The 23,386-nt window shown below is 56.7% G+C and overlaps 1 protein-coding gene across 3 annotated transcripts in view; it reads right to left on the bottom strand.

Annotated features, from left to right (window-relative positions):
- The window catches only part of AGAP3 (ArfGAP with GTPase domain, ankyrin repeat and PH domain 3), a 152,079-nt gene that overhangs the window by 94,348 nt on the left and 34,345 nt on the right, over positions 1-23,386 (bottom strand). For 2 of the 3 annotated variants that reach the window (XM_049798296.1, XM_049798297.1), the window contains exon 2: positions 918-976. In XM_049798296.1, the coding sequence (XP_049654253.1) occupies positions 918-976 (59 nt within the window). Of the gene's footprint in view, positions 1-917; positions 977-12,976; positions 13,824-23,386 lie in introns of those variants that run through there. The other variant, XM_049798295.1, reaches the window with a different exon arrangement.

Below are 23,386 nucleotides of genomic sequence, written 5' to 3'. Positions count from 1 at the left end.
CAGCCAGCTCGGCTCGAGCAGAACACCCTCTGTGTCCTCCGGCACCACTGACCTGTGCCGGCTCGCAGATGGCCCCAGCAAGCCGGCACGCAGCCATCAGCGATGGCTGATGGCCATGGGAAACATCTCCCGTCTCAGAGGTGCCGCACGCCGAGATCGGGCCCCCTCCCTCGTGACCTTGTCCCACATGAATGGGCTGTGGCAGGGGCGAGAGAGGGGCAGAGGCAGCCCCCCGACCAGAGACCATATCCCACAAGTAGGTGATGAAGCCTGGTAACGGCATGCCCTGGGGAACCCGCCCCGTGGTGACAAACCGGAGGAGCTTCATCCCCTCTGTATGGCAGAACAAGGCACCAGAGGTGATGGTTTCATCCCACCAGCATCCCTCCACGGCAGGGACACCACGGGGCAGTCGTGCCTGGGAGGTGGCCAGTAGAGGCCAGGGAAACACCAGCGCAGAGCTGAAGTCAGCAAGGCTCAAACGGGGAGATGACAGCTCCCACGTGGGTAACTTCCACGCTTGGACAGCTGCTCTGAGGGTGATGACCATGGATGCACAGATCAGGATCTACCCCTGCTTCTGCTACATCAGAAGGTCTAGCCTGTGCAGCTGTACCCGGTTGGGAACTGGAGCTCTGCTATGGCCAGCAGGAAGGCCGAGGTGCTCAAATATCACCTTTTGACCTTCAGAGCCAAGTGCTCTCCCAGACCAACACCATCTCCCTTACAAGTGTGAGCCACCAAGAAGTTCTTGCCTTCCCACAGCACAGCAGCAACCGCAGCTCCTCTCTCCCCTCCACGAGGCTGAAGCCTCTATGCATTTCCACTCGGCCACATTAAAACACAGGTTTTTCTTGGGGATTTGGAGAAGCATCAGAGGACCAGGGGTATCCGAGGCACAAGTCGCAAGTACTCACCACCTTCAGCTCAGGCACCGAGCGACTCAGGGTCCATTCCTGGCTGTTCACAAATGAATCTGCAGAACAGAGAGAAGAAATCATCAGGTCACCGTGGCCTCCCTCGAGATCCCAACAAGGATCCTGCCACACTCTCCCTGCTCCCTCCAGGCAGGAGATTTATGGCTCTTCCCTCCTTTCCGCCCCATCCAGAGACACAAAGCTGCACGAGGTCGTGACACTGCCCATGCCCAGGAGGCTCTGCAACTGGAGCTGCGGATGGGAAGGAGCAGCCGAGGCGAGGGCAGCCAGGCAGTGCAAAGCCTACACACTGTGGGCTGGGGACCCTCCCTCCTGCCCTGCGGGAGCACAAAAAGCCCTACAGCATCCCCTTCCTTGAGGCATGTGGGACGAGGGAAGCACCAGAGACTAAAACTCTTTTTGGGAGGCACATGCTGTAAAGGACCCCATAACCGAGGTAACATACCAGCGAAAGCAGTGCCCTGAGCACTGCAGTCAGGCTACAACACCAGCGTGTCGTAGGCAGTGCAGATAAAGAGCTGAAGGCACGCTATAATCTATGCTCATGATAGGAAGTGAACACAATTAATTATGTGTATGTTATGTAATTTGCAGAACATTGTAATAGGCTTAAGAAGGTTGTCACAATCAGGCACAGCTTTGAGTGGCGCAGGAAACACCCTCTCTCCTGCCACAGAAATCACAAACACTTCATTTACATCCAAACAATCTCCAGGAGCTGGGTCAAACAACAGACTTCCCAAATAAAGCCAGACTCGCCAGAGGAGGAGCAAGAGCCTGGAGAACACCTTGAAGATCTGAAGTAGCTAGCAGCCACTCCTAAAAAAAACAGAGTCCTTCATTTGCCTTGGACAAGGAAGTACATCCTCCACCCAAAGCCAGATGGCTACAGGGTAGGGGGCCGAAACAAAAGAGCAGCATTTGCTGTATGTTAATAGTGTAAAAATAATAAAGGATTTTTTGAGACCGGAAACCTGTGGGAGCACTGCTTCTTCAAGAACCTGTAATAAACTTGCCAAACTCGCTGCCACAGACTACTACAGAAATGGAAATCTCAGATGGGTTCAAAAAGGGAAGAGGCGAATCCGCGAGACCCAACCGTGGGCAGCAATTAAACACGACACCCCGGGCGCTACCGCTGCTCAGACGTCACCCAAGGCCGCAGCAGGACACCAGGCCAAAGGGGAGGATGGCTCTAGACCTGTCCCAGTGGCTGCTCCTTGCCCGCCCCTGCTCCCAGCAGCCCCGACCCCACCACCGCGCTGGCGGTCCGAGTCCCAGCTCTCGGCGTCTGCACCGGCACTGCCCAAACCGGCCGGGCGAGCCGGCGGCTGCAGGTCTCTGCCGAGTAGGTGTTTCATCCGGGGCTGTGCCAAGCACCGCAGGCTGAAACCAGGGCAGTGCAGGAGACGCCACCAGACCCAGGCAGGATCAGAGGGCAACGCCAGCCTCTTCAGCCCTGCCAGAAGGCAGACAATGACTACCTTCAATCCCGTTTATGCCCCTGCCCTTGTGACTCCCAAGGGAAGGCTGGACACACAACGGCTGCAACCCTCTCTCTACCCCAGGCCAGTGCCTTGTCTCATCTCTCCCCACCTCACCTGGGCAACTGGTGGGAGATGCGCAGCCCAAAGCTGCGTGGGCAAGAGTCTGCACCGGCTGCTCGCGGCTGGAGGGCTCGCGGGGGCCCTGCCCTCTGTGCCTGCATGTCCGCATGCTGGTCCACTGCTGCTCAGAGTGCACAAGGGAAAAAAAGATGATCCGCCGCTGTGCCTTTACCATGGCACTTGTGCAGCCACCGCGCACCAGCACCTGCAGGCCACAGCGCATTTTTCCATCGTGTCAAGAAAAGGTAAGAATATGGTGCTTATACCTAGAGTTTACCATTCATATACTAATTTATTAACACTTCCTTTTAAGAACCTACAGACAAATAAAACACAAGCCTGATGCAGTAACACAAGGTTATTTATAACCATCATGAAGGGTCTTAAGAGGAATTGTTTCTTCTTGGTCTCTGTCTTTCACCTATCCTTTCTTTTTTTAGGTAGAGGTAAAATCTTTATTAAAACAACTAGTAAGTTAGGAGGAAAACGGTAATTTCTTGAGCCTTTTCAAAAAGGTAACAGGATACCTGTACCTCCAACTGCATTACTTGGTCTAAAAAAAGCTGTCACCTCCACCTATAACTCCTGCTCTGCTTAGTCCCTTTGTCAGCTAACTGTGATGGTTAAAGCACCATCGTTGGTACTTTCTCCATTACTGGCATTCCCTCCCTCCAGATTAGGTGAGGCAGCACACTTGCACTGTTTCACTATATACACCTTGTTCTTAAACTACAAAAAACTGGCAATGAGCGAGCAGGTTTTTTGAGGGGTTCTGAGTGGAGCACAAATCAAATGCACTCACTGACTTGGCCTTAAGAAAGAGAGGCAGAGAGAGGCCTGGAGAGGGCAGACTATACTCTTCTTTTTTTCTGTTCTCAGATGCTCTGGATAGAGAAACTGTCCATATTTTTGCTAGTTGCCTCCTCTGCTAATTATTCTAGCAGATCTTTGTTTTTTAACCAAGGTTCAGGAGTTCATTAGTAACAGTTTGATTTTTGACTTGCTGCAAAGGCCTCTGAGTAAATCTTAACACAAATAACTGCAACACAATGCCAATTTAACTACACTCAGCCATACAACACATTAAATTATTAACTATCATTAGCATGCTAACCCAAAACACCAACAAACAACCTGCGCACTTCTGCTTGTCAATCAGCTCTCAACACGTGCCGAGTCTGAATTTTAGTCCAGGCCACCAGCCAGCCCTGGTGATCAGCACAGCACGTCCCAGCCTGCGCAACGGCATTGTCGGCCCGCGGGTCCTGGAGCAGCCCAGCACACCGGCTGCATGTGTGCCATCTCCGCTCAGCAGTGCATGCCAGGGCACTGGCACCTCTCTGCCCGCTGCAGCCGGAGCTCCTGCTGCCACAAATCCCCGTGCCCAAGCGACGGCCCCGCTGGCGCAAAGGAGAGGGACGGCAACACCGGCAGCGACGCTCTCACTGTCCCCGCTCACGCCTGTCCTGTGCCCGGCACCCATCGACTCACCCGCAGCGGACCTCTCTAAGCTGTGCTGCGCCCCAGCTTGCAGCAGCCATCACCACCCAGGAGCTCGCACGCTGCAGTCTGGCTTCAACACCGGGCTAACCAGGGTGAGGCCGTTCCTGTCCGGCGCAGCTCACCGTCCCCAGACAGCGACTGCTCTTCGGTTGCAGGGAGGGGACGGGGCTGTCCCTCCTGTGAGGCAGGGAGCAGGGTTCGCCCGAGTGCAAGACAGGGCTCGCAGTGGGCACTGCCTGGCGCCGGCAGGTAGGCAGTCACCTGCAGCTCGCACCACTGCTGCTGGGAAATCCATTCGCGACTGCAGCTGGACGGAGAGGCTGCTCGGCACCAGATCTCTGTTCTGCCACCGCCAGGAGCAGGGCGTCCTCCAGCCCCTGCTGAGGGGCTGCTTCCCCTCCCTGGGGGCAGTGGGGGCTGCTTTGCCCCAGAAGCAGCTTCTGCTGAGAGCAGGAGGGAGAGGTAGGAGGCCACCCAACATCATTACCCGAGAACAGCCATCTGGATTTGGACTGAGGGTCTGCCCAGCCTGGCACACCACCTTCACCATCAGCTGGGCACGTGGGAACCCAGGAAGGGTAGGAACATAGTGAGAGTACATGATACAGACCCCACACGTGTTTGCAGCTGCTGACTTCTTCAGCTCAGGGATCTCCTGTGGTTTGTCTATTTAGTAAACCCCCAAAAACTCTCCTTTGAGTAATTGAGTTCTGTCTCCTTTTAAAACCATGTAAAACTTCAGTTCCACATCACTCTTTAGCAACGAGTTTCAGCAGTATAAATACCCATTCCTTGAAAACCCGCTTTCTTCTTGTTTAGGCTTGACTTCATTGGATGCCCCCAGCTCCTGCACCAGAGGCAGTGAGCTAACTTCCCTAGCCAGCCTGATCAGCACCCACCCCATCTTTCACTGCGACCTCTCTTTTCCACACTGTGGAGTCCCGGCTGTTGGATCACTCCTCGTGCAGAAGCTGTTGTGCACCTTCCACCCTCTCTGCTGTCCTCCTCCAGTACCTCCTGTTTAGCACAAGAGGACACACTCATTGCACACATCACTGTGTAAAGCATCTCACTCGCAACAGGAGGAAGGCAGATGGCTGTAGTGGAAGGTCCCATGGGGCTCCAGCGACTGACCGTGCCCAGACCGCCCAGCCGCTTCACTGTGGGAGAGCCAGCTGTAACAACAAGGCACCCTCCCTGCAGCGTTTCAGGGTCGAGATACCCCCAGTGTAAGCGCTCATAGAAGTATGGATGAACCCACTCTTATTCCAGTACCCAGGAGGGTAAAAGCAAGAGCTTGCAGACTATGTGACCAAAGGAACAGAGACTAAGGTGGAAGTGGCCTTGAACCAAAGACAGCCATGGGATTCCTTCACATTCGCCTGGAAAAGTTACCGAGACCCAGATGTTGGAAGGGCCAGTTCCCTCTGTGGCCCCCTCCAGAGCCAAAGTCACAGGTGTCGGGATCAGAAGACCCTCATGTCCACCTTCCATCCCAGGCTGTACCCATACACAGAAACCCTTCCACTAACAAACTCCTACATGAACAGAAGTACCTCTTGTTCAGGAGGACATCCCACCCCAACTTTGATCTGCCCGTATGGAGTACCACTCTCACACCGACCCACTCACCTTTTGTCCTTCCCCATTAGCTGAGTGGGTAGGGCTGCCGGAGGTGTTTTCTACTGCCCAGATCAGGGATGAAGCAAGGCAGTGCCTGGGCAAAGCAGAGAAGTGAGGTGAGGAGGCTGCACGTGTCCGCACAACGGGGCGGGCACGTGTCCTCTGCCTGCACCGTGCAGCACACCTGGGAAGCTTCCCAACTTCTGCAAGAGCATAGAAGAAGCTTCACAGTGTCCTGCAGCACGCCCTCCAATGCCAATTCCCAAAACACCCAGCTTGCTCCATGAGTCAGTCTTGCGCAGAAGAACGGCGGATACTGAGGAAGAGCACTTGGACCAAGCTCCCCTGGCTGCCTGACTGCTGGCACCAACCGGCCAGGCTTCAGTTCTGGCTTCCGACAAGCTTCCTGCAGAGAGTTTGGGGGCTTTCTTTAACCGTGCCTGAAAGCTGAAACTCCTCAAAACAAAGAGGCGTTACTGTCAGCTTCCCCGAGTTACTCGGTTAATAAAGCAGCATTTCCACACGTACGCTTCTAGCACTCCCTGCAGACCATGGGGAGAAGCTTGGCTCTGGTTGTCAAAAGGAGGAAAAATGAATGCCTTCAGCTGCATCAACGAGCAGCCCATAGCATGCATCTCCTCCTGCCCCAAGCATCCCGAAGAGCAGCCTCCAGAAGATGTGGCAGTTCCTGCAGCACCAAGAGTTGCCGCTACTGAACGCGAAGCCTTGACTTACACCATTCCTCCCACCCACTGCCTAGACAAGGTACTCAAGACCATGAAGGCCACCAGCTAGTCCAGGAAGGCCTCAGTATCTGGAGCACAACCCACTTCCATGTGTCAGGCCGTGGTCCATGCCACAATCAAGTCTTTCAAATCTGTCACTGCAACTGGCTGTCGGTCATTTTACACCCCCACTGCTCTGCTCCCTGGGCACACCGATCGCCATTCTCTCACCATGCAAGGGGACGCACACAACCTGTGCACGCCATGCTGACATCTGGGTGACCCACGCACAGTCCTGCTCCGCCCATTCGCAGGCCCAAAGACGCCTCGTCAGTCAGCTCTCGCGTCACCTGAAGGTCCTGTGTCCCGCAGCCGCCTGCACCTGCAGGGACGACTCCATCACTTCATTTTCAGATAATTCCCCCAGCATGGAGCCCGCCCTCCCTCCCCCTGCCATGTTCTTGTACTTGCTTTCTTCCCCTACCAGCAGCTTCTCACAGAAGCAAGCGCAGCAGCCGTGTGCAGGCGGCACAGATGACACCCACGGAGCTGTCAGAAAGGCACGTCAAGAGCAGTTTCTCAACCACCCAGAACAGCCATAGGCCAAGTACCTGACTGTCAAAATGTGCTGACACAACTTGCTGATGTCAGCTTCGTCCATCCCAAGCGTTGATCGTTTGCTACCGACATGCAGCATACAGCAATTTCCTGCACTTCATCGGTATAAATTCTGTTAGTACAATATTATACACTCTGTGTATCTGTGCTGCTGTTACACACCCAAATCAGCATAAGGAGGAAGGTCCAAGTCCATAGCTGCAGGAGGTTGATTTGCCTGTGGGAGTCCCCCCTCTGATGACACCGTTCCCCTCCAGGGCTGCCAGACCCTCTGGAGGTGCAGGGGGTGATTCCAGCTGCTCAGGCACCGTTCCCCACTGAGAGAGGCAGGAGATCCCCATCTTGTCCCAGGGAGAAACAGTGACCATGTGGAAGGACACAGCAAGCCACCAGTGACCTGACCTGACCTGATCTGATCTAATGCACTAACCAAAATCCAGGCAAGCAGGTCAGCATTAGCACCTTCCACGCAGTGCCAGAGCCTTGGTACAAGCTTGTTTAGCAGAGATTGCCTCCAGCTGGGGTAACACCTTAATGAACTGTCATCTCCCTCATCACTAGGGTTCATGCAGGCATCAGGGAGTAGCGATTTACTTGATTAGCTTCACTGCTGGACTAGCTGTATCCTTTGGTATTTCGCATTAAAACACACCCCATCACTCTTCCTCCCTCTTCTCTTTGTTATTTAATGAAACCGTCAGTGCTGCAGTTGAATAACCTCCCCAGGCACATCTGACCTCAAAAGCAGAAGCAGTGGACTCATAGCACCACTTGCACACCAAGAGCCTTAGCACAGCCACACGGTGGCCTTGGATCCAAGACGCAAGACACAACCATACAAGAGAGGCAATCAGTCTGACCTGTCCTGGAAAAAGAAGATTCAGGCCAATTCTGTTACTGCCCAGAAGCTTCTGCTCATGGAGATTTCCAGGTGGAGGCAGCTCTACTGCAGAAGGTGGAAACCCATATGGAAGTTTGGAAGTTACGGTGGACAGACAGTCCCTAGCGTGAAGAAGAGCAGATACAGACATAAAGCACTCTACGTAGTTGATGTCCCTCGGTCAGTCAGTCATCCTGGACGCCTTCAGTGACCTACAGACCAGACCACAGCTGTGGGACGGGCAGTGTCACATACTAAGGAGGCAAGACCAGAAGGCTCCATCTCGGAGGCTGGATGCAACAGCCCCCTCTGCCTTTACAGACAGCTCAGTCGGAATTCAGCCACAGCAGTACAGACCTGCTGCTGCCTGCATCCACTCGCTGCTGCAAAGCTGGGAGGAGGAAGGGGCTGGCTGGCAAAACTGACTCCTCATCCAGGCTGCTCCCTTCACAAGATGAAGCGTAGCAGGTTCATCTACCTTGTGCTTCAGAAGCACTAGTGCCAGACACATTTGGTCTCCACACACAGCAACTAATAATTAACTGACTCATTATCCAAGCCACTGTGGAACTAACTTGGTCACTGAAACCCTGGACACTAAACCCAGCCTTGAAACCAGGTCAGAGGCTGAGCAAACACAGCAGTGCCCACACAAACCACATTTCGAAGTACCCATCTGCCCGCACACGCAGATAAAAGGGCAGCAGTGTGCAACGTGCCTGGGCAGAACCACCTTTTCCAGGCCAGGCTTGATAAAGACTCAACCCTGGCAACACTGGCAGGAACAGAGATTTCTCCAGGTCAAGGACCAACACAGGCAAGGCCAGTGTTCCCGTCAGAGAGCTTAGCCAACGCAGATGCCCTGTGCAGGACATGATCTTAGGGAGGATTATCTCACCAGAGCTTTAAATACTCAGCAGCAGTGAAAGGAGAGGATCTTGCATATCTCTGGGAGAAAAGGGCGTGATTACGAACTGCTACTCTTGCTCCTCAGCTATAGCGCACACAGCAGCAGCTGGTGCCATCACACCATGTATGCTGTGCAGTGCACAGACTTCAGAAGAACCATACATTTTAAGCCTCTTGGCACCTACTACTCTCCAGTCTGCATCTGAATATACACAGACCAAAGAACTGTACCAAATTCTCTCTGCTCTGACAGCTGGAAAGAGTCTGCTGAAAGGGACAACCTAGCAGAGCTAGTGACGTGGAGAGACAGATAACTCACTGCTTCCCCAACACAAGTGCTCTGTGGGGACCTACCTCACCAGTAAAAACCTGTTCCAACTTTGTCTGACCTCAGCTCTAGATGTTTAACCCCACAAGCAAAGGCAAGTTAAGATTAAAAAAGGCACTGTTTCTTGAAGTTCCCTCTTCCTATGGATGCCTGTAGACTGTAATCAGAACACCTCCACACCTACTTCACACACCTCCTCCGATCTCGTCCTGAGAATTAGGCCTCAGATCGGTGTCCCAACAACTCCTTCCTTCATATCTTCCAGACTTCTTAAGTTTTTCTGAAGCGTGGACACCAGACTGGATTCAGCATCCAAGGCATGGTCTTTAAACCCATTGTGACTTCTCTGCTTCTCACCAACGCTCTCTGCTAAGTTGAGGCAGGTACCAACAAGAGATGATACATATCATTACCTACTCAATTCACTATGCAAACTTCACCTTATTAACGTAAAAGCATCCCCTCTTCTCCCAGCAGCCTTCTCTCACACATGCCCTACGCATTAGTCCTCTGCATGGCCAAACACCAAACAGGAGAGCAAAAGGAGTTACCTTAAACCTTAAAGCACTTTCAAAAGCAGGGCATCTTTCTGGGAGAGGGGAATATGGTTGAGAGAAACATTTCCTGAGCTGTTGGAGATGCTCTACCCATCACATGATCCCTCCATGCTCAGGGAAAACTCCAACCCCAAACTAGTCCAGTTTTTCCAAGCCTGTGCCTATCACAAGGCTTCTTCAGAACTGCACCAGTCAATACCTCGACACCTAGAACCATTCCTCTGAACCGCTGTCCGCAATTATTTGTGATCAGTCCAAGCTGGCCAGACTGTGTTGACTTTGCTCTCTAGCTTCAAGGGCTCTTGCCCTCCCTTGGTGCATTAACAAAAAAATCACACCCCCCATCAGCCTTCATCCTGCTACACAAAGACCAGCTCTTTAAGTCTTTTTTGGGTAACAAACTCTGCATTGCCCTGATCACCCCTTCCTATGCTTGGTCCCAGCTGAACCCCTCCATCAGCAGGGAGCAAACATTACCCATGTAGTCCAAAGGAGGTCTCAGCAGGGCTGTGGGAGCAGCACTGAGACCATCCTCCTGACTCTCCAGTGGGCCAGGCTTTTCGGCCCTTGGTTATGTCTACACGGCAGAGTGCAGCGCTGGAGGGATATCTCAGCTTGCTATAAACAAAATACTCCAAGTACTGGAAACCAGGTAGCAGTGTTGGCTTGGATCTCTGCCTGGACTCATATATCCAGCTTTTCCAAAGAGCTGATAACCGCAACTGCAGCTGCACCCCCTCGGGAGGGCGTGTTGGGACTGTTCAGCAGCTTTCCTAGGGCTAAGGTGGGCAGCACTAGCATAAAGCATTGAAGTTTTTGAAATTTTGAGAGGGTATTAGAAACACTATTGGCCTGCAAGTCTGAAATAGGAACGGGGCAGGGACCTCCTGAGCTGCCGCATCCAGCAAGTCCATGTTGGAGCAGTACTAAGGTTGTGCACCTCCAGCCTATGGTGTCCTGGCTTAGAGGCTCACAGCTCCCATGGGAGCGAGCCAGAGCCCACAGACCAAAAACGCTGAGTGGAGAGACAACAGGGAGACAGGACAAGCAACAGCGACTTTGGTCAGCATACTTCACCGCTGCTTCTTCACATCTTGTTGACCCCAGGAGGACATAGCTCGACTGGGTACAGAGGCCTGTACCGCTTGTACTGGGTACCAGGTAAATAATGGCAAAAATGGTGTTCCAAGCAAAAACCAAGCCAAAGTGTGACCTTTGCAGCTCCAGCAAACAGGGCTCGCTCTGCTGCAATGAGCCACAGTCCCAAGAGGCAGTCTGGAAAGGTCATCCCTGAGCTTGTGCCTTCAGTACAAGCCATGGCAGCAAATGCTAACCACCCCGACAGGCAGTGGTCTCACATTAGCTGGCTGGTCACTGCTAGAGAGGGCTCCAAGCCCCAGCGAAGCCTCAGAAGGTTCTCCAGCAGATGGACCCAAAGGGACCACCCACCTGTCCCAGCAGAGGAGCCAGGTGAGGGGCGAGGACACCAACACAAGCGCTCAACCTCAGCTGCTCCCCTGGGAATGCGGCCGCCAGGGCTGGCTTGCTGCTGGCGCAGCTCCCACTGGAAGCCGCCGGCAAGCAGGAACAGGCCCCCCGCTGCATGGGCAGGGCCCGGCCCTCCCTGCCTGGATACACCCACATTCCCCAGCCATGAGCACAGCCTCCCCTCGCCTGGGAACCTCCTGCCACCCAGCCAGCACCCAGCCCCGGGCACCCTTGCCAGCAGCAGGGCCCCCCGGGAGGAACACACTGCAGGGGAACGCAGCAGCAGTATCCCATCCCTTCACCCCGTGGCACACAAAACAGCCTCGGCCACTGCCCGGTGCCTTCAGAGCCTCCAGGACCGTTCCCGGGAAGGCGCAGCGAGCCCCAGAGACAAGGAGAACTGGCAGGAACGAGCCCCCTGAGCTCCCCGCACAGCACCCGGGCGGCAGCAGAGCTCAGGCTGCCAGCAGCGCTGCTCTTGTGCTGGTCTCTGGAGCCCAGCACTCCTGGAAAGCATCCTGGGCACAAAGCTCTGGGCAGCTGCTGCCTTGGGAGCATGCAGATTCCTCCGGGAGCCCGCCAGCCTGCCAGGCCCAATCCATCCCTCTGGCACATGAGCCAAGCTGGGGAACTGCCTCCACGATGCCCCGGACTCCAGAGCAAAGCGATGGAAACGCAGAGAGGCTCGCAGGCGCCAGAAAGCGGCTGCCCTGCCTCCCCGAGAGCAGCAGGTCCTGGCCCAGCCCAACCCCCAGCTCCGTGTGTGCAGGCCAGCGTTCAATGCCTTAAAAAGCCTGGGGACGCTGTTCTCACCCCCCAGCCCCTGCCAGGCAGCAGGGCTCACTCGCACGTTCACTTCTGCAGGGCCGGGCATGCTGCACAGCCAGGGAGCGGGACGGAGCACAGGGGCACAGGCGGCGCAGCCCCCGCACACCTGGGCAGCCCCAACACGGGAGAACAGCCCACGGCAGTGAGGCCAAACACCAGACAGTGGGAGCATGCGATGGCTGCTTCAGCTGCCAGTTCCCTCATCACATGCTCAATCCTCGCAGGGGTCCTGTCTGCCCTCCCCAGCCGGTCCCGTCCTCTGTCACGTCACTCAGGATGCCACCACCGCTCTCTGCAAGCTGTCCCACACCCAGTGAGCACTGCCATGCTCCCAAACACACGGGGAAGACCCCAGCAAAGCATCACCCAGACAGAGCCCGGCACCAGAAAGCTGCTTATGGGAGGGAGGCGCAGGCATGTTTCAGTGCTCCCCAACCCCCTTGTGCTGGTCTGCACCTCTGCTCTGGCAATCTCCCAAACAGTTCAGCACTTGCTCAGGAGCCCACTAACAGGACCCTTCTTCCCCTCCCACAGAGTTTCGGTTCCCTCCGCTCCCCTGATGCTGCCGCACGAGGCTCAGCTCTCCCCGCCCTTGCCAGGACACCACCAGGGCAAGAAGGACATAGGGCACACGCACTCAGCTCCCAGAGGTCTAGCCAGCAAGGAAACCTGGATCCCCACAGCAGTACCTCCCAGCTAGCCACACTGCAGCTCCTTCAGCACCGACGACGATGGCAGTGCCCACAGCCACCGGGTGCTGGAATGCGAAATGGCCCCACGAACGCTCACGCTTCCTCGCTACGGCCGAGCTTTCCTGAACGCAAACCCCACGGAGCACCGACCGGGCCGCAATCGGGTACTGGTGCCCAGCCCAGGTCCTCGACCGGGACAAGCAGCGGCCACCCGTCCCTGCAGACCCCATACGCACAAGGGAGCTCTCGCCGGGCCAGCACTGCTCCTGCACTCACTTACCCAGCGCTCGCAGCGGACCGCTGCCCAGGAAGACGGGCTCCGCACCGCTGTGGGGGTCCTTGGAGCAGGCGCTGCTGGCGCTGCCGCGCTCTCGCCTTCGGAAGCGGCTCGTGAGAAGTCTCCAGAGTCCCCCCGCCTGCCCGGGGTCGGCATGCAGCCTGCCCCCAACCCTGGCCAGTTCCGGGTAGAGCAGGTCCCGCTTGCTGGGGCAGGTGTGCAGGGAGCTGGCGTCCCCCTCGCTCTTGGTGCGGAGACGCGCGGGGCGCAGGAGCCCCCCCGACTCCGAGCGCCGCAGCTCGTGGCCCCGGCGCAGGCGGAAGCTGAAGCTTTTGCGCAGGGAGCTGAAGTTCTTCCTGGGGCCGGGGCTGCTCCGGCCGCTGCCCCCGAAGAGGTTCCAGCGGCGGCTGCCCCACAGCGAGCCCCCCCGGAGGAAGCCGGGGCCCTCGGCGGGGTGCGGCTGCCGGGCCGAGGGCAGGAAAGTCATGCTGCTGGGGCGCGGACGCTGTGCCCCGTCGGCCCCGGCGAGCGGGGACCCCGCGCCCTCGCCTTCGCCCTGGCCCTCGCCCGCCGGCCCCTGCTTGCGGGGCGAGCGCAGCCTGAAGAAGTCCAGCAGGCTGCCGCGGGCCCTGGCGGGGGGCGGCGGGGGCAGCAGGCCCGCGGCCGCCAGCCCGTTCCCCGCCGCGCAGAAGCTCTTGGGCCGCCGCCGCTGCTGCTGGGCGGCCTTGAGGGCGGCCTGGACGGCGGGGACGCCCTGCAGGTCCAGGGACTCGCAGACGCTGACGGCGCGGCGGGGGCTCGGCCGCGGGGGGCCCCGGCCCGCCTCGATCCAGCGCCAGCCCTCCGCCATCGTCAGCTGCGGGGCTGCCCCATGGCCCCGGGCCGCCCGCCGCTCTGGGCCGCTGCCGGCGCGGGCGGCCGGTCCCGGGGAGGCGGCGCAGCGGGACCCCGCACGCCGCCCGCTGCCTGCCGGCTCCCACGCCGCGCCGGCATGCCCGGGCCGCGCTCCGGCGCGCCGCCAGCGCGGGGCTGGGCCCGCCCCGGAACGGGGCCGGGGCCGGGGCCGAGGACGGGGCCGGGGCAGGGGCGGCCCCGCGCGGCCGCGCCCTCCCCGGGCCGCCGGCCGCCCCCGCCGCCGCCCCGGGCACCGGGCGGGCAGGCGCTGCCCTTCGCCCGGCCCCGCGCAGCCGCCGCGGGCAGAGGCGGCGGAGCCGGCCCGGGGCGGCGCTCGGCTGCCCCCGGGGGCAGCGCCGGGTCGGGGCAGGGCCCCGTCTCCGCCCGGCCGCCCTCGGTGCCCGCAGCGGCAGCCTGCACCCGGGCAGCTCCGGCGCTGCCCGGCCGACCCGCGGACGCCACGCCGGTGCTTCGCTTCACCGCCCGGCCCGGGGCCGGGCTTCGGCCAGGGCAGCACCGGGCGCCGGGCAGGGCCGCCCGCAGGGGTCGGGGTCGGGGCCGGGGCCGGGGCCGGGGCCGGTGCCCCCTGGTCGCGGCGTGGTGCCGGCAGTGTCCGCCAGGAGGCGCGGCGGTCCCGCTCGCCGCTGCCGCCGTCGCGTGGCTCCGGGTCCCGGTCCCGGCAGACCCCCCCACCCGCCCCGCGAGGCCCGGCCGGGCCGGTACCGGGAGATCCCCTCCCCCGTCAGGAGCAGCACTACGCTCGGCATCCCTTGCAAAGCCTCAGCGCCCGCTCCCGGAGCCCTCCCGCCCCGCAGCTGGCTGCGGAGAGCGGCGAGGGGCCCAGGGCAGCGGGAGGAGTGAACCCCTCCCAGCCAGAGCTTCGCTCCCATCTTCCTCCAGAGCGAAGCGGTCTCCCTTGATCAGACACACCGTCGTTAAGCTCTGGCCCTCCTTCCGGGCCGTTTCTTCCAGAGTCCCCCACTGCAGTACCTCCTCCAGCTCTTCCCCAGCCCTCCCCACCTTTGCTGCCTGCAGCGCAGTCCCTGTCTCCAGCATTGCCCCAGGACACTCCTCCTCCTTTCCTAATGCCTTTTCCCTCTCCCTCGCTTTCCTCCTCCTCAGTGCAAGAGTGATCTCCACTCCCTCTGGGGAGAAAAAAAAAAAAAAAAAAAAAAAAAAGTGCTCGACTCCCCCTTAGATTATTTTTACCTTTCTGAAAGCTCTGTTTGCTAAACCAGCTGAGGTCTCCTGCCAGGAGAACAGGGAACATCTTAATATCCAGGGAACATCTTAATATCAGCACCTCCTTCTGCCCCTCCTTATCCAGGAGTCTTTGACTCCACTGCCTCGACTCTCCTGAAATCCCACCACCCTTTTGGACTTTGCCCTCTTTTCGATCCCTCATCCTCCTTCACAGGATGCCCTCACGATTTTCTTGAGCAACACCCCACCACCTCTCCAGTTCTCTGTGGATGCACCCAGCCCCGGTCATTGCCCACAGCCTCGGGACACAGCACAATCCCACCTTGCCCTGAGGCACCACCAGGCTCAGCCTTTCCCCTCCCCACGGCACAGCCAACATCTCAGCCAAGACCCTTCCTCTCCCTTCTCCACCCTCTCCTAAGCCCACAGGTTCCACCATCTGCCTCCCCTTCCACTACCACCCCTTTTAATAACATAGACCACCACCACCACCACACTCCATAAGCAGAGCTATCAACCTGCAGCCTCCTCCCTTAGCTGGAGATCCTTCTCTTCCCTTGACTTTTTGCACCTTTCAGACAGTAAAATCTCTAGTTCAGCAGTACACCTCCCAGCTACGTGGTGCTGAACACGTGGAGCAGCTAGCCAGACCAGGGATCAGCTCAAAGATGCTCCTCCCCACACCATGTCAGTGCTTCTTGGGCACAGGACGGGACGCATCCAGCTCCCCTCCCTCCCAAGCCAATGGGCACCGACGTCTGAAACCGAGCAGAAGGCGCCTGACAACCCGCCAAAGCTACAGCTCTGCCATCTGTGCCAAGGTCACAGGAACACACGAGCTGCCAGACTGGATCCGACCCTCATCCTCATCATCTGGTGTCCTGTCTCCCAGGAGCAGCCGCACTGCAGCGAGGAGCGAGGAATTCTGCAGAAAGCAATTACGAGGGCACATCTTCCAAAGAGTGCGGAACACCAGACAAGGCTGGCTGCAGAGACCGTGGCATCTCCATCACTGGAGATGTCAGAACCGATCACACAGACGTCTGTCAGGAGTAATTCAGGCACAGGTAACCAGCCTTTGGGCAGGGAACCAGACCAGTAACCTCGCAAGCTCCTTCCCAACTGCGCTTCGCACAGCTCTTTGCTCCAAGGGACTGGAAGTTGTTCCTGTAATGAAGCGGGACCATCTATATTCATCCCTTCCCAGAATCCTGGTTTTAACTTCTACTGTAACAATGCCAGATGGTACACCTTCTATACAGATCTCATCTTTTTAAAATATTCTGGCAAGTTCTGGGCTTTAAGGTATCAGTGAATCACAGAAATATCTGCTGGAAGAGATGAGGTACCACACACTCCCCTGCCGAGGTGGGACCAGACGCGCGTGGATCACCCCGACAGGCATCTGTCTGACCCATCCTTAACGACCTCCCTAAGCCCACTGCAGTACTGCACTGTCCTCGCTGCTCCCATCCTTCCTCCTCCCACGATCTTATCCAAATCCCCTTGCCTGCAGATAAAGCCAATTACTTCTGCCATACCCTTATTGGCCGTGAAGAGTAACAGGCTGCATTCTTCCCTACAACCTTAAACGTACTGAGAAACACAGAGCGTTCCCCTCAGCTGGCATCATCTTCACTGTCCCACCGAGGATCGTATTTTTGAAGCTATTATTGTTTTTAATGCATTCCCTTCAATTCTCTACTGTTTGTCTGCTACCTTTTTCTAAATGCAGTGCCAGAACCTGGGCACAATACTCAGCTGGGGCCTCCATCAGCACTGAGAAGAAATATACATACAACATCCATATTGCTACATCCCAGGAAGATATTGGTCTTTGCTTATGTAACAACATAACGATATTTTTACCTAATTAGCCTGTTAAGAGGCAAAGGTTTCCATATGCTATATACATTGATATGATCCCCTTGGCATTATTCCTACAGAAAGAACAAGAGACATTTAAAATAAAATAGAACAAAACAGAGCCTCAGATACAACTTCTAGTCGCAGAGGGCTGCAGGCAGGGCGCTTGCACCCAAGGAAGGGCTCAAACCCTGCCAGACCTCAACAGCACGTGCGTGCCGGCTGGCTCTTCAGCCACCACAGCTGAAACACCGACCGAGGGAGGAACTGTTCTGAGAATGAGACCAGGAAACCAGAAGCCACTGGTGTTTCAAGACAGCCATCACTGAAATATGCCCCACACACCTCTAAGTGTCTCTTCTTAGGCAGTCTACTCCATGATTATACCAGCTTTGACTGGTGCTGTGTGCATATCTAACGCAAATGAAAGATTACAATTCACCTGCCCGGTGGGAAGGTGGCTGTTGCTGGAGTCCCCTGTGCCACACGCGTCTCCGGAAGCAGACGAGCCCCAAGAGCTGGGATGTAACAGGGACATCGTGCTTTTGCAATCCTGACCTGGGGCAGGTGCCTGGGGACAGAAGCAAGTCAGTCTCTTACCAGTACTTTTTATGAGTCACACTCGTGTTACAAACATTATGGCAATGAACATCTGGCTTAAATTAACAAAAAGCCATGAGAAGCTAAACAACAGCTGCACTGGAAGACAGTCCGAAAGTCAGGGAACTTTCCACTGCTGGCTGGTCCCCAGTGCGAAGTTCAGGGTGGAGCCCTGAAACGGAAAAGAAGTCTGAACTGTGACTGGTCAAATGCTCCGCTGCGTTCCTCCAGACCCAACTGGCACTGGTATTTCTGCTCCAGCTGTCTGCCGAGGCAAAGGTTTTGTTGCAAAGGGACGTTCAGCCTGGAGAATGGGACAGCCGCATGCACCATCCCACCTGGGTTTGAAGATGCTGTCACTCTGCAGAGGTGCCCAAGCCTGGGAGACCCACTGCAGCAACCCACACGTCCAGCATGGATGAGGGACCGGCACTGCAGCATCTAAGAGCGCCTCGGCAGCTGGGAATGGAGGAATGAGGTTCCCGGCACAGAGCGAGCTGTAAGTTTTCAGCACCCTGGCAGCAGGCAGATGCCAGCAGCAGACCAGGAGGACAGGACAGACATTAGCCAGCCCTGGGACCTATGTGCTAGCAGGGCTGCAGAGTACCTGAGGCCAGCAGCCCCATGCAGACCGTGCCGGCGGTGGGACCGCGGGCAGGAGACCAGGTTTAGTGCCGCTGCCCAGGCAGCACTGCCAGGAGACAAAGAACGGACAGGGCGCAGTGACAACACCGCACTTGGGCCAGGCTGGGGGATGCCCAGGACCCTCAGCACACGCTCTCCAGCCTGACCCATGAAACCAGTGAGAGGCTGGAGCAGCAGAGAAGGAGGGCTCCATGCAGGGCCACCGGCCGGCGGCCGAGCCCATCCACAGCTGCAGGAGGACCCCCGAGAGCCATGCCAGGACCATGCTGGAGCTGCCAGGCTCTGCAGACCAGCTCCAGCCGGCTGGACCACACACCAGGAATACTGATGAGGCTCTGCCCAAACAGGGAGCGTCCGGGGGGGCGCAGGCTCCGCTGCCCAGCCATGGGGTGTGCAGCGCCACAGCCCCTGCAGCGCCCGCAGCCCCACGTCACAGCCCGCGCTGCTGTACGCAGCGCCCAGCCCAGCTGCCAGCGCGTCAGCAGCAGGCAGCGTGTCGCAGCCGTCACTCGGGGAGGCGGTGGTGGGGGCAAAGCCCTGCCTGCTGGCCCCACAGGGCAGGGACAGAACCGTCCTCTGCCCTGACAGGAGGAAAGCAAAGGAGACGGAGGCATTTCTCTGGACCCTGAGTGGAGGGACGCTGCTGTTCGCAGCTGAGTTCAGCCACAGCCAGGGTACAGTGGTGGGGCTCTGGAGACTGCAAATCACACCAGCTCCACCGTGATAACCCTTTCTGGTCACCCCAACCGATCCGTTTGCAAGAGACGATATCCTCACTCTCTGCACCAACAAAATGTCTGCCAGCCCAGCAGCCCCCTGCAAATCCCCAGGGTCTCAGACTGGAGAAATGAGGCGTTGCTTCAGGTCCAAGCTCCATCAGAGCCCCTCGCTACCCTGCCTGCCAGCTGGAGCCCCTGCGCCCGCCCGTGCCCCCTCCCTCTGCCCTTGCCCCCTTCGCAGCCCTGGAGCCAAGGGTTTGACACCTGCAGGCCTGACTTTCGATGGCCTTTTGAAGCGAGAGATCCCTCAGAGCAGGCTGTTACCTACAGTTTCCATGGAGAGAGGAGGAACGGGCCCAGCCAGCAAACAGTTAACAAAAGCCAGGAAGTAAACAGAAAAGGCACACAAGAGCCTGACTTCAGCATCAGCTCTCTCCCTCCTCCCACACACTCCGCACACCCCCAGCTCGGGTCCTGCCTGCAAACCTCGCCATTGATGACGAGGAAATTACCACTTTCTCCCCGCTGGGATCCACAGCGCTGAAGCAAACCACCTCCTTCCTACCCGCCGTGAGGTCATGCCCATGTCACCCAAACCACCCCGCACCACCCCATCCCCGCAGGACCACACACGCAGGGCACAGGCACCCTCTCGCCCACGAAGAAGTTGAGCACCAAACGGTCGCCAGCCCACTGGCGAGGGCGGCTGTGCTGCGGACCCCGTAAGGGCGGCCGTGCTGCAGAGCCCGCACCCGCACGCTGCAAGACAGATGCAGAGACGGAGCTTCCTAAGCCGGTCCAGACCCCGATGCCACAGGGAAGCCCTGGAAGATAAGGCTTTGAGATGTTATCTCCCGGGCGTAACAGAAGATCAAGGCAGCGATCACTTCTGCTCATTAAACCACCCCCCTGGGCACTTCTGCAAGCAGGGAAGTTAATACCAGTGTTCTGACTAAATCTCAGCCTCTGCTTAGCTGCAGTTAGTCTGGTACCTCCGCTCCAAGCCACGGGGCAGACTCGCCGTAATGCCAGCACAGGCACCAGGCTGTTCCCAGGCTGTATTTACGCAGTCCTTCCGTGCTCCTCACCGGCCTTGCAGGAGACGCTGGAGCAATGGCTGCAGGTACGAGCAGACTCAAGGTGATTAGGCTAGACATTGTGAAATCTCCTTGGTATTTTGAAATCAGAAGACAGAAGCCCATGTAAAAATCTGGGAAGAGAACTAAAGGAGACCTCTTCAGGTCCTCAAGCCCAGCCCTTGCCCTGGCTTTAAAATCCCTCCCATAACCATCATTTACGACACTGAAAATCCTCTAGCTTATTCCAAAAGCAGCACAGGAAATAAGTGAAAAGAACAACACCAAAGGGGTGAAATTAAGAGATGGACAGTGCAGAAATAAGACTCAGAGGACAGGTAAATAAATCTGGAGGTCAGGAGGAGAACGCAGCCTCCTGGCCAGGAGATGGAAGAGGCTGAAAAATCCCCCCCTGCCTTGACAGAATGGCAGAGATCCTGCAGCAGCCTACAAAGGACAGCTGCAGAGCCAGCTACTCGGTGGATCAGAAGGGCAGAAGAGACCTCCAGACCTTACCAGCTGAAGGCCAGCCCTCACAGAAAGGCTAGAGAGTTTGCTGCGAGGATTAAAGCCAAGAAGTCTCCCAAGGAGGGAGCTGCACAGGGGAGAAGCCCCTCTTGCCGCTTCCCCATCAAGGAGCTGGTTTGGGGCAGCGCTCCCTGGCCTCGCTGGGGCATCAGGACACCCATGCAAAGCGCTGCCTGCAGCAGGAAGGAAACTAAACCCTTCCCGGGTACAGAAAACCTCAAAAATGAAACAGTCCTGCCCCACAACTGGGGGAAACCAGCTGTGCTGAACACTGATGCTGAAGAAAGTCTGTGCAACGTGTGCGGACCCTGCCACTGCGCTTGAAACACCCTGCCACCCTTGCCCTGCACCTGTGAGGCCAGGCAGCGCTTGTCCCACCAGGACAGATTAGGGGCTGAGGCTCAAAGGCCACACGGCCACGATGCAGCGCAGCACTGTGCAGCAATGCACAAGTACGGCCTCTCTGCCCCACTTCTCATTCTACCTGAGCTGTCTTTTACATGTGACCGCAGCATTGTCACGTTCACACGCTCAGCGGATAAGGGACATTCCCACACCCGTATGAAAAGCTCCCACCCTGGCAGAGGATGGAGCCTGGATCCCCCAAGCCAGATCTGCACTGACCGGACAGACCACCCGTCCTCAGGCCCTTCTCATTCTGTTGCACGCAGCATCGCTCAGACACCACCAACAAAGTGCACAGGAATTACAGGAATAGCGGACGCCAGCAGAAGGTAAGACTGGAAAGGCATTCAGTTCTACAAAAAGGAGAGAAGCCCAGAACCCCAAACGGGATGTTCCCAACAGAGCTTCCCAAAGCTATCTGAGACCCGTCCTCCCTGGAAAACATACAAAACAAATACACTGTAAGAAGCCATGAAAAGGTGCTGCCCTTCTTCCCTGTTCCCTCCAGGCACCTGCTCAAGAACAAGAGAGGAGGTAGAGGAAGTATTTTCAAAAAACAAGCTAAAAAGCCACAGAGACTGGTAACGAGATGCTCACATGGAACTAAGCACCCCAACAAATGCCTTCAAATACCATTTTACCTAGTGCTTCTACCTCATCAGCCTCCCAAGGAACTGCTCAGTGACTAATAACATCAGCACACAAAGGCAGAGATTGTTTTGCCACAAACAACAAGAGAGTCAGTGGTGAGAGCAGCATTACTAAACTCTTCTGCATCACACCTGGTGCAGGGTAATTACAGCACTCTAGCCAGCAACAAAGTTCTCTAGAAAAGCCAAACCAGCTTCCTCCTTGCAAAACAGGCCACAGACCCTATATTTTAGCTTAAACTCTCATTAGCAATTGTTTTAGAAAAGGAAATATAACTCTTACAATGTTAAAAAACGTAGATGTCATCTGACATATGAAGCTAACACTTACAACAAAATGGTATTGGTGAGAATATGCATTTCACTAAACCTACTCACATCTTCAGGTGGTGCAACAAGGACCTCAGAGCAAGCCAGAGCCAGCCTTGAGCCCACAACGCAGCAGCATCCTGCAGCAGGTGCCGAGCCAGAATCCCCGCTGCAGGCTGGACAAGGGTTAGATGTCTCCTCCTGGCTCCTGCTACCACCTAGGTACAAGGGTCCCAGGCTTTGACACGGGGAGCCCAGAGAGGGAATTCCTGCACAGGTTTTGGCAGGCAGGTCGGCATCTCCTCCCACTGCCCTTCCCACGGACACACAGCTCATTCACAGGGGCACAGGGCAGCTCCCTTTGACAATCCATCCACGCTTACAGTTGAGTTCAGTTTTATTTTCATTACCTGATTGCCCATTACCTAACTTAACTTTAGGTGGCCTTCCAAACACCCACCAAGCCATGTGGTCGTCATCCTCAGCTGACAGAAAACTATAAGGCATTTGCAGAATGTGAACTTCAACAAAACATTTCATACAGTGAAAAGGGAAAAAAAAAGTTAACGTGAGAAAGGTGGATATTAGTGTAACAACTGTGAAGTTTTCATCTACAGGTTAAATAGACCAAGCGCTTTCAGGACATGGGCCCACCACCACTGAACTTCCAGTACCTCTGGTTGCTTGTATTTGAGAAAATAGCTGAACTCTTCACTGCAGTGTGCAGGCTGTGACCCAAAACTGCCTCCATGTCCAGGACAAGGGAGGTGGCAAACGCAACACCAGTGTTGCGGAGCAGGTCAGGGGGAATCCCAGGAACCCTGGACCAGCCAGCTAACATCCATAATGGGAAAATCGGTGAAAACAACGATGAAGAACAGAGCAAGCAGAAAAGTAAATAGATGTAGCGTCCTGGAAAAGAATCAGTATGGATTTTGCCAGCGGCAGTCGCACTTTGCAGAAAGATAGCACCTCCTTTTGAAAGTGAACAAAACCATCTGAACTCAGGAGATGCAGCTGGTCCAGCTGCACTATGGACATCCAGCGACAGCCTGGCCAGGTCCCTCTACAAAATGCTCTCAAGTTTCTCTGGAAGGAGAAGGGGAGCCCTCAGGTGGATAAACAGCTGGTCAAAAGGGGAAGAGGACCGCCAGAAGGCCACTGTCTCAGTGAAGGATGTGACCAAGGCAGTGCCAAGAAACTGGTGATAGGAGCTGTGCTCCCCCGGACACCCATGCCTGGTCTGGGCCAGGGGCAAGCGGTGGGGCGATGGCTTCGGCAGGGATCACTACACACCTGCGGGGCAGAGCTGCCCAGCCTCCTGGGAAAAGCAGCTGGGCCAAGGAGGAGCGCTGGGATTCAAGGACGGCCATGCCCATTGAGACGAGGACCTTGACTTCACAAGCAAAATGTGGGTGCTGAGCCAGCTATTACTGCCCAGGCATGGAGCCCTCAGCTGCGACGGGCAGCTCGGCCACAGTCAGACGTGCAATGGCACAGAGGAGGAAGAAAAGGGAA

The sequence above is a fragment of the Accipiter gentilis genome, chromosome 4, assembly GCF_929443795.1.
Source record: "Accipiter gentilis chromosome 4, bAccGen1.1, whole genome shotgun sequence".
Classification (NCBI taxonomy): domain Eukaryota; kingdom Metazoa; phylum Chordata; class Aves; order Accipitriformes; family Accipitridae; genus Astur; species Astur gentilis.
This window is presented reverse-complemented; position numbering and strand designations above follow the sequence as displayed.